The 11,283-nt window shown below is 42.9% G+C and overlaps 1 protein-coding gene and 1 long non-coding RNA gene across 2 annotated transcripts in view; one reads left to right on the top strand and one right to left on the bottom strand.

Moving 5' to 3' along the window:
• The first annotated feature begins 822 nt into the window (after positions 1-822).
• On the top strand, positions 823-11,282 carry LOC106496587 (uncharacterized). Its single transcript, XR_001294634.1, has 7 exons — positions 823-971; positions 5,996-6,047; positions 8,532-8,613; positions 8,978-9,091; positions 9,435-9,531; positions 10,600-10,666; positions 11,238-11,282. It is a non-coding gene; the product is annotated as an uncharacterized lncRNA (long non-coding RNA).
• The window catches only part of KLF13 (KLF transcription factor 13), a 33,346-nt gene continuing 31,680 nt past the window's right edge, over positions 9,618-11,283 (bottom strand). Inside the window, exon 2 of the mRNA XM_013957312.2 lies at positions 9,618-10,050. Within this exon, the coding sequence (XP_013812766.1) occupies positions 9,758-10,050 (293 nt within the window). The 3' untranslated portion in view covers positions 9,618-9,757. The remainder of the gene's footprint in view (positions 10,051-11,283) is intronic.

Below are 11,283 nucleotides of genomic sequence, written 5' to 3'. Positions count from 1 at the left end.
TTCTTCCCCTGTCTGAGCAAACACCATGTAACATACCATTTTTACAGTGATTTGTAGAGTATTTTTACTCCTGAAATATAGCCCTTCCTTTTTAGCCCTCCTTAATCATAGTGATTTTGTGGAGAATACCAAACTTTCCATTCTTGGACTTAAAGCTTGACTTTTTCCTTCTTTATTTCCTTTTGCATTAATTCTTTCTCCTAAAAATAGACCAGTGGAGTCCCAAAATACCCCATGGAGCCTTAAGGAAACCTAGGGCACCGGCGGTCCCTCAGCCCCACGTCCCTGGGGGTGCCGGCAGCCCCTCGGCCCGGCACTGCGCAGCCGCCAGCCGTGGGCAGGGCTCCGTGCAGCGTCAGAGGAGCAGCGGCCGATCCTGAACAAAACTCCCTTCTTCCTGCCAAATCATCCTGTTGCTCCCAGCGGGCTGCAAGTTGCAGTTTGTATGGCAGCCCCACGGTGGGAAAATTTGTAATTTTTTGCTACTTCCAGGGTCAACAAAGTGGTTGTGTTTTAAACCAAACCTGTAAGACCTTGTGACTTCATGGGACCTTCTTGTCTCTAGGTCTGAGATAGCTCTCAGGATAGTAATAGAGGTTAAAAAAGAAAAATCTAAAGAAAGAAAATGAGCAAATACGCTCAGCCAGGCTGCGGGCCGTGCTGAGTCTGCGCTGTGGAGCCGGCGCCTGGGTGCGTGGGGGCTGGCCGCCGGCGGGGGGGCCCGTCTCAGTGCCCCCTCTGCGGGGACGACGGCTGATGTTGATTTTTAAATGCGTAAGATTAGCATGAGCCTGGAGTCTGTGCGCTTTGGGATGTGGCGTTTTGAGAGAGTCCCAGACTGACATCTGATTTGCAGAGGCTGGGAATGAAGCTTGAGAGAAAAATGCAGGGTCTTTGAAGTGAAAAACTTTGAAGTTTAGAACAGCCAGCAAATTCCTGTTGCAGTTTACAGTCTGTGGAAAATCTGGAAGGTAAGATATTTAACAGAAGAAACGGGGTAAAATATTGAAAAGTAACACATTGGGGAAGTGCGGTTTGTGTGTTTGAAGTGCTCATGCGGTCGACGGCGACCTCGGTTGCAGAAACGCGTACCAAAGGGCTGCCGGCCTGTTCCTCCTTTCCCTTCCCCCCAATCGCTGACGTACAGCGCGTGCGGCGGCGGAGGGAGGGATTTCTCTCTTCCCGTTGCTATTGTGTTTTGTTATGTTTTGCGTCCAGGATCAGAGCAGTGACTCAGTGAGTTATCTCCACAATAGGAGAGCATGGGAAAATGCAAACATCGGCCCCTTAAAGCCGCACGCTCCTGGTTGTGAAGCGCCGGCTGCCTTTCCTCCCGGACTGCTGGAAATGCGCCGCAGGAGCCATCTCTCTCCCTCCACACCTCCGTCTGGGTTCACGCCTGGGGGTGTTTTTCTGCCTCTCTTTTCTCTCTAGAACAGGATTTAAAATTGCCCTCCCCTATACTTCTTTCTCATTTTTCCAGACTCATCTTCCCCCCACTTTAGCTTATCTCCACCATTTCTTTTCATCTTTTTCCCACAGTTTTTCATCTCGTTGCTCTCATGCTGCCATACACCTGAAACCCTCTCTCGAGCTGTCGCTGTCCCCCTCGTCCTTCGGCGGCGCGGCTCTCCTCGGCGGTGCGCCGGCGCCCACGGAGCTGGCGCCTCACGCCTTCCCTGCGGGACGCGGCGCAGCGGCCAGGCCCGGCCTGGCCCGGGGCAGCCGCAGGCCGCCGGCGCAGGGGAAGCGCAGCTGCACGGACGCGGCGCTCAGCCCTGACTAGGGAGCAGAGGGCTGTTTTGCAGCCTAAGCAGAGCGGCCTCCGCTCTCTCTCCTTGGATGCCGGGGCCCCCAGCTCTCCCCCTCGCCTGGCACAGGGCTTGAGAAAAGTATTAAAACATCGCTCCCTTTCTGCGCGTAGCTGTGCACAGGCGCCCTGCAGCGAGCCGGGCACGCGGGCTCGCCTGCTTGGGCTGCGGTTTGACACAGGTCCCCCACGACCGCGCCTGGTGGGAACAGCGCGGTGCCGGCGCTCGGGGTGCTGCCTGGCCGGCGCGCCGCCGTCCCGCATGGAGCCCCGGCTGCGTGCTGGGGCCGCGCGGGCCGTTCTGGTCAGCTGCTAGAAGCACTCGGCCTGTCTGAAACGCTTGTTTTTCATGTTTTCCTCATCTGTTTTCTATTTCAACCTCTGTCTTCTCTCTGTTTCTATTGACTCTATTTATATTTATCTCACTTTAATTAATCTCTTGTGATCAACTGGCAAAGCACGTCATGGGTGTGTCTCCTTGAAAACTGGTGGCAATGAACCTTAAGGTGGACTATTTTGAAGCCGGAAGTGATACACAGGTAAACGTAAATAGGAAAATCCCATCACAACTCTAGCAGCACGATCTCTTGTCTTCCAAACCGATGGGCACATGCCAAGTCCATGAGCATTCGATGGCGAGTGCCGAGTCACAGGCAAGGCCGAAACCCATACGTGTGGCAGCCCGAGAGCGGCAGTGTCTTTGGCGGATGAGAATGTGTTAACGTACGCATTTCACTGTGTGGGTGTCTGGGTGGGGAGGCACACAACACCACTGTGCCACGGCAACAGCTCCGCGCTTGCACTGAGAAGGCATATCTCATGTCTGCATTTCGGGTGGCTAGGACTGTCCCAAGTCATTCCTTTTAAAATGATTTATTTCTCTTCTCATTCTTCTATAAAGTTTAAAAAACAAACTTTGTCTGCCTCTCTGTTATCAAACAGGAGGTGGATCCTTCACTTAGGAAGGCTTCAGAAATACTTCAGGGACGATCTCCACGAATAAGCAGTACCTGGAAGTGCTGTATAACCTGTATTTTCAGGAAACTTCCAACTCCTTCCTCCATAGAGAAGAGGAGCAGGAATCCATATCGCTACTTTCTCCAGCATCAGTGAAAAAAGGACACTTGACCACCTTTTCCTCTAGAGCAAACAGTGAATTTGGGCAGAGGGAGCAGCCAGAAAACTGGGTAGAGGCAGAAGTTAGATGTGGGCTGATACATAAGGTCTGCTGGGGATCCTCAGCTCCCCTTGGTATTAGATGGATTACCTGGATTTTTGCTTAAGGATTCTCACAGCCCAAATGTGTCAGAGTTCTCTGCCGGGAATTTCCTGGTTATAACACAGAGACTGGAAACAAGCAGAGAGAAGCCGCATCATGTTAATGCTTGTAGAGAAGGATGAAACAAGTTGATGTGGTTTTCTGCGTCTGCCAGACATTGGCATTTTATCTTCAGCTCCAGCGAGGTTCACTAATGAGGAGTCAAGGCTATCCACTGCATGCCCAAAGAGTATGTTACTCCCAGATAAAGAGCCCTTAAATAGTGCATTAACATTTTTAAGCATTTATGTGATTTAGCTAGTTTCTTTGTGTAAGCTGTAAACCAGTAGTCGATCATAGACACATACAGATGTCCAAGCTCACTGGTGTGTGGTCAGAGATAATGAATAGCACTGGCAGTTCAACGCTGTAATAAACATGCAGGGAAACCTGCTATTAAAGATAACGGCTCTCCAGGTTACTTGCTCTGAACAATTTTCATGACCTCTGCACAAGAAAATGTATTCATTTTAAAGTTATTCCCACAATTGCCTCTACTTTAGTAAGGATATTTTAGTATTTGTCTTTCAATAGCAGTCCACTCTTTTAAATTATTTTTGCAGTTAGGTGTAACGCTCCCTAGATAGTTATTCACTATAGAGCATAAAATTGTTTTCCTGAGGGGGTGGCGCGATTTTCAAAGGACATCAGCAAAAGTCTGCCATAGCCTCATATCTTTGAGCAACTCGCTCAACTCTCTTGTGCTTCCAGTTCCTCACCATTAACAATGAGGAAAGAATATCTCAAGGGGCTGAGATTAAATTTACTCTTTCTACAGGACATTGGCACTTGCAGAGATGATGTTAGAAATGTGCAAAGAATTGGGCTTTTAAAAGGTGGTTGACTCTGACCTTTAACTCATCCATATTAATCTCATAAGCATCTTGTAAAGGAAAGAAAAGCATAGTATACACCAGCCTTAACAAAGGAATTTCGCTATGCAGCTACAAGATACCAGTCAAAGAAAAGGAGAGTATGAAACAAACATCACGTAAACTTTGTCTCAATGGTTAAATAAATAAATAAATAGATACCCCAAAAACAACAAAAAAAAACTTTTTAACAATAATACTGGGTGAAATTTAAACAGATAAAAGATATTAAACAAGATATCAAACCTCAAACTAACAGAAGAAATATTTAGTAGCTTCAGCTTTTAACTGATACAGAGACAAGGAAATTAAGAAGAAAACCAATACTTTATAATTATATAAGTTTTATTCTGGAAAATGTAAACGTCACTAACCATGCATACAAGTTAAGATGATATTTTACAGTTGTTAATCTTTCCTTTTCCTTTTTTTTCCCCTTTTTTACTGTTGTTGCATAGGACATTGTCACAATATATGATCTATGCAGTATAAAATACATACAAAGTTACAGCAGAGCAAGAATAGATTAGCATATAACTGTACAACTGTAATACTTCAATGTAGTGATTTATAGAGTTGCAAAGTGACCCATGGAAGCATTGATGTGCTGCTGACAAAATCGTCCAGGTGAAGATGACGCCGGTAACATTGCGGTTCACGACAGCTGGAAGCAGGCATGGAAACCCGCGCGCGCGCACGCACCGGCGCACACCGCCTCCGTCAGCCGCAGAGGCGGGGGCACACGAGCGTCCCCAGAAGGCATCCAACACACCTAACTGCGGCTGTAACTAGAGATGAAGCTCAACCGCAAATCTCGAAAAGGGGATTCAAACTTCCCAAAGGCAATGGTGTTTGAATCTAGGATTTTGGTTCAGACCCATCACTAGTTATAATGAAATGGATACCTATTTTTGCTCTGTAGACATCCCTTCATTATTCTGTGTGTATATATACACTGATGTGTGTTTATGTATATACACACACATACTAAAAAAAATACCCATATATATGTATTTATATACATGCGCACATGTTTATATAAACCCATATATATACACATATATAAAAAAAACCTATACCAGTGGATGGGCTCTTCTATTTTCTTGTCTAGGGAGTAAACAAGTATAACTCAGTTATTTTCTAGGCTGCCTAGGGCTATAGCTTTATCCCCAAAAGGTAAAAAATACAGAATTTCATCATACCATTCACTGACCAACTGTACGTTAGCACCAAATGTACAAACAGATGGTGTAAGGGAGTAAAAGAGCACCTGAAAGTCAGTTTGTAGGCATCACATGGTGAAATTAGTAAATCAAGTGGCTATGAAAAGGCAAGCTTTAAATATGCAGAGCTCATTTTCCTTACTCCTTGTTCATAAATCACGTTCCCCAAAACAACAACGCAGTTCAAATCCCAGAGTTCATGGCCAAGCCCCGGACAGAGCCAGTCGTGAACGTGAATAACTGGAAGCGGGTAAGCTCCTCACGCAGCCCGTTCTTGGCCTGCCTGCCCGAAACGCAAAAAGCACTGAGCTTCTGGTGAGGAGCTAAGGAGGTTTTAAAGCTTTATAGGGGCTCTCGGAGCTAAAAGTTAATGCAGTAAGGAGGGTAGGATACATACAGGAATCGGGTGTTACCATCAGACAGAGGCTGCTGATGTCTTGTTATAAAGATATACCTTTACACTTATGTATTGTAAACGGACACTATGCATGTGTTACAGAAGCAAAGAACAACTAATTTGCAGATGTATAAAGGATGAGAGGGTGCTCACACAACAAAATGTAGCTGCCCAGAGTTCACCAGGACTGCTTTCCAAGAAGCAGGAGGAAAACTGAATTCATGGGGCCATTAATGCACTTTAGGCCTTTGCACAGGATGAGGTTAATGGAAAGGGTGAATGAGTTTCTGAGAGCTAGCCTAAATTATATCAATAAAATTTGATTAGAAATCTGGAGGACACTGATCTCTCTCTCATTTCTGTCTGTTTCCACAGAGTACAATTAGCACCTTGACCCTAAAATATGAGCTGATAGTTTGGAGACATGGTGAGTAGCTTGAGCTTCAACTGAATGCTGGTGGTGCAGTGATGATTTTAATTTGTACCCTTCTCCTGTTTCAAGGCAGTGCAGCTCAACTCTTAGAGAGGAAGCTAGAATCATGGCTGGAGAAAAGTAAACAAACTTTGGGGGCTTTCTTAATATCAATAACCTATTATTACGTTCTGAAATTTAAAAAAAAAAAAAAATCCAAGGTAATTCTGTGGTTTGTGACGATCTGCCTCAACAGATTACAGGGGAAAGCAGGAGGGAGAAGGAGAGAGATGCACTCCCGAGGGAGGACTGAGAAGAAATTTGCACCTTGTCAGAGCAGCGTTTCCTGAGCGTGCAGTGCTTGCTGCTGTGCCAGGGCACTGGTTTAGGTCAGACCACTGGGCGAAACGACCAAAGGGTAAAAGTTTGAGGTCAGTTTGGATAAGCACCCAGATTTCAAAACATAATTTGAGCTATTCAGACTTCTCACATCTGCAGATCTCAGGAGGAGCAATCGTGAGAATCTAGTCTTATGACCTCTCTGGCACTTCTTCTTCTAAGTAGACGCTGGAAAACCCGAACTCTCTCTTTACAGATGAGAATATTGAGACAAGTTTTGTTCACATTCAATTTTGGAAACTATTAGTGGTTTGAAATTCGTCATTGTATCCTAAAACTAGCATTTATTAAACATTTAATGGAGATTTTGAAGCTCTAGTTAGGATACCAAAACATGCTAATTTGACTGTCCACATAACTCTCTCTAAGGTGTATATAGCTAAAACATAAAAATTTTAAAGTTGTACAGGCAAATTTCAGAGGATTTCCTGAAGTATAGCTGTGTTGACTATATGTAGTCTCACAGCCTTCTCATTAGACAAACTGGCTGAACTGGAAATTCAGCTTTGAACCAATATTTTTTTTCCATTTAATCTTGGAGAACTATTAATAATCTATATGAGGAAAATATGTAAAAAATATTTAGTTTGCTATTTGAGTTAAAGATCACTTGGTTCTTGTATCATTCAGAATAGGTTGTCCCATAATCTTTATCTCCCGTAATCTCAGTACTGATATAACATGGTGGGAATACCCTTTCTCCAAAACATTTGTTTATAAAATACCTTCATTCCATTGATTCATGCTGAATATTATGCCCTAAATAAATAGACTGGATTGGATCTTTCTTTGCTAAAGAAATTAAATGATGCTTTTGTTGGAGGGGGTGATTTTATAACAAACTGAGATTAGAATGCAAAGCCTGTAATTTCTGGTGATATTTAGTTCTCCCTTGTTTTCCTTTTTTTCCTCATATCCTTCTAATATAATGAGAAATGTGTATTTTATTAATTGTTTTAAAGTATGTGCACAAGGCACAGCTGACCTGTAGAATTCCTTTAGCTAGATATCTTAATTGCCCCTTTAATAACTACAGCACAAAAGCACTTTTATCAGTCACAGAAATGATTGGAATGTGAATTCCTGTTACCTGAATTGTATCAAACTGTTAATATTGTGTATCTCAGCAGATGAGTTTAAAAAAAAAATAAAGAAAAGAGGAAATCTATGGAGGTAAACAAAGCTGGCTTTCCTCTAATCCACAGTGGTTAGGCAACTCATTACACAAATTCAACAATTGTCGTCTTTCAAAAAAAATCTTGCTATGTTTCATTTTCTTTAGAGCAAACAGTGAAATTTTGCCTACTTTGACTTAGAATTCAAAAGGAGAAAATCATGATTTTATAAAGGTAAAATCTGAAGCAAATAAACATGAAAAAATACTGAAATATCTGCAGTTTGAACTGTTTTTAAGTAGCCATACAACTAACAGAATGCTTAGTATTAGGAATAATGTAAATGCTATGGAAGTACCTATGAAACTACTTACAAGTCTATGTTAGCCTCTCACAGTAAATATACAGTACAAAAAAACTTGCAAAATTGGATCAATGCAAAGCAGCAAGGAAGATATAGATTCATCTGGAATGTGGAGGCATTCGCTTGATATCAAACAGCAGGTTTGGTGTACAGAGTTTCTTTTCACTGTGCTACACTTGACTGCATTTATACCCTACAGTAATGTTAAAAAAAAAAAAAAAAAAAAGAACTCCAGAATCAGAAGGACCTAAATTTCTAATATGCACCATCTGAGTGAGCCAAACCAACGAAAGCATATTTGCTGCCAATGAGGTCTCTAGTACAACACAATGCTCTGATCTTTTCCTGTATTCTCTACCATATAAAACACAGAAATCTCCCTCCTAGTGCTCTATCTAGAGCGCAGTATTTGAAAATTACTGAAAAATAGCCAAGATTCCCTTTTTGTTTTTAAGCAGTTACTCAGAAACGCGAGAGCCCTTCTTTACGCTGGTATGTGTATATATGAGAAACCTGAAGTACTGCTGAGCTAAAATGCTATTTTTTTTAACATTTAGAAATCCGTATTTTATTTTTCCAGTCAGAAGATACCTTATGATGATTTTTGTTTCCTTTCATCAGTGACAACCATGATTGTGAGGCAACAAGATACAGAAACTCTGCCTTAGGCATTTTGTCTTCCTAAGATACAGCTGTACAGTAGGTAAGTACCTTGACAAAAGTTTTGATGGCTGCTGGTTCAGCTATGCTATTTCCATAGTTTATAAAACAAAAAGAACAAAAGAAGAATAAAGTTCTTCAAGTCAATGTGGTTTGATTTGAATATTTTGTTGGTCCCATACTGAACAGGCAGTGCAGAGAGCTTAACAACTTGGAGAAAGAGAAGACTGAATGCCTCCAAAATGCCATGCCACCTTGCAGGAAAACATTACCCAGTGTAAATGTGTTTCCTCATGTTCATGTTACTTATTTAAGGCATCTTGTTTAGAACTTTTTCTCAGAATTTTATCTAGCATTAAACAACCAAAAAAAAAAGTTTATCAACCTCACAGAGATTTTTGCAATAGGAAGTTGGTTCTGGAGCATCTTCAGCATGAAGTGAAAAGGCAGCTTGCTACCAAAAGCAGAGGGCAGCTTGAGGAAAGGAAAGAAGACTCCTGTTTGGGTGATTCCCAGTGTAGGTGTGTAACCAGGAAATCAAGCAATGGAAGAGTCTGGTACTACATTCCAGTACTGGTTTGGTTTTTGTTTGTTTGTTTGTTTGTTTTATTTTTTCCCCAGTGTGTGAAAGAACCTAACAAAAAGCTTTCTGAGTGCAAATATATTTACAGAGTAAGGCTGTGGTTAGGGTGTGTCTTCATTGTAATTATTGTGTAACATAAATATCCATCCCTGAGAAAGGAGAAGGGGGACACAATCCGACAGTTGATTTGTAAGTGTATGTATGCTCATGTTGTGCAATCTGGTCTTACAAAACTACTTTGACACCTGAGGTGAATTGAAGTGTTTTTTTTTCTTTTTTAGATTTTCTCATTTTCTTATAAAGAATAATCAAGAGGATTTGTTTATGGTTATAAAATGTATGAAATATTGAGACAGCAGGAGTCACAAAGTGGAACATGTAAGTCCATCTGTCCATGAGGTTAGAATGGCCGCTTGCATGGCCGGGTGAAGAAAATTTGTCTGGAAATTGCAGTGGGAGGCAGCTATTTACTTATTTAAAAAAAAAGGTGTGTGTGGGGGAACAAACTGGGGGGAAGCAACAGAGTTTTTAAAATGTGTGCAACACAAATGAAACTCCACGATAGATAACAGAGGCAAAGTGCTGACATCCAGTGCAGGTAGGTCTATGGGGAACTGGCGGGGCTAATCGTGGGGCTCGAGGCATCCGAGCGGCTGTAGTCACTGACGGACCCTGTCCTGGAGCTGCTCCCGCTTCGCCTCTTGAGCATGCTGGGGTGGAAGTTGGCATGCCGGCGGGCGTGCTTCGTCAGGTGGTCGCTGCGCATGAAGCGCTTCTCACATAGAGGGCAGCCGAACTTCTTTTCTCCAGTGTGAGTGCGGTAATGGCGGGCCAGCTCATCGGAGCGAGCAAACTTCTTGTTGCACCCTTGCCAGTTGCATTCAAAAGGCCGCTCGCCTGCAGAAAGAGAAGATGGCATGATTAGAAGCGTTAGCAATGCTTCCCATTTTTTTTATATGCAAAAGGTAGGACATAAAAGGTTGGGAGCAAGACAGATGCTACCTGTCACTAAATGGAAGGAGATGGTGTTATTCTCCCAAAACAGGAGCAAAAATGGACACCAGCCAGCCTTTAATCTGAGTAGCCAATAATCTGTTTTAAGTTCAGAAATTTAGCCATAACATTTATCTCTAGGATCTACTTAGGAGGTCCCTGCTCAGAAAAAGAGACCTGGGGTTTCTTTTTTCCTTTCTTTATGAAGCCTCCAAGAAATTTCTATAGCTAAATCTCAGATAGTTTGTCAATGAGCAGGCAAAGACAATAATTTTTCAAACTGGATTTAGTTCAAGAATAGGGACAGAGTACGTGTCCCTGATGTAAACTTCCTTGACTGCTTAGGAGAAAGAACAAGGAACATTAGAGCAATTGCTCTAAATGCTGTTTTGTGGATTTTTTTGGGCTACACCAACAACCACAATGTGTAACACGATGGTTGTATCTGTACAGTACCCAAAGGGAGAGAGATTTTTGTATGGACGTCCATGAACTCCTCCTCCTAAGAGATCTGCAACAGGTAAGACAAGACTGTTGTCAGTTGCCTTCCACTGAACTGCAGCTTAAAAACTTAGGGGCTCACAAACTTCAAAACAAAACAAAAAAACCACAACTGGTTTAATGGATAAACTTTTCTTGTGTAAAAAAACATGCAAATCCATTCAATGTCAGGTATTTTCCAAAGAATAAAGCTCCTATTTCATAGATGCATAGATTTTAAAGAGATTGCTATGACCTTGACCATATGCAGCAGCCTGGGGCAGAATGTGAGCAGTTTCTCCCTCCCAGCTATATCCCCCTGGCTGAACTTTGGGCTGGTGAGGAACCCTTTGGCTAGAGCAGGCCCTGTGTGTGGAGCACTGGGAGAACGTCCTCCTGGGTCCTCTCCTGTAAACTCTCAGGGACTTGTCTCATTCTCCTGATAGAAATATCAGTGAAGGAGCAAATACATTTTGGCTGTGTTTTGGCTGTGTTTGCTGCGCATCCAGTCACCTGTTGGGGACACTCCTGCCTATGGCAGGATGTGCCCATCATCCCTGTTGGGTGACCAGATTCATGAGTCTTCTCCCTATGTTTTGGTCATGCAACAGATGTACTTCTGTGACAACTGGGACCTTTGGGAAGAAGGGCAACAAG

This window comes from Apteryx mantelli, chromosome 15, assembly GCF_036417845.1.
Source record: "Apteryx mantelli isolate bAptMan1 chromosome 15, bAptMan1.hap1, whole genome shotgun sequence".
Taxonomy (NCBI): Eukaryota; Metazoa; Chordata; class Aves; order Apterygiformes; family Apterygidae; genus Apteryx; species Apteryx mantelli.
This window is presented reverse-complemented; position numbering and strand designations above follow the sequence as displayed.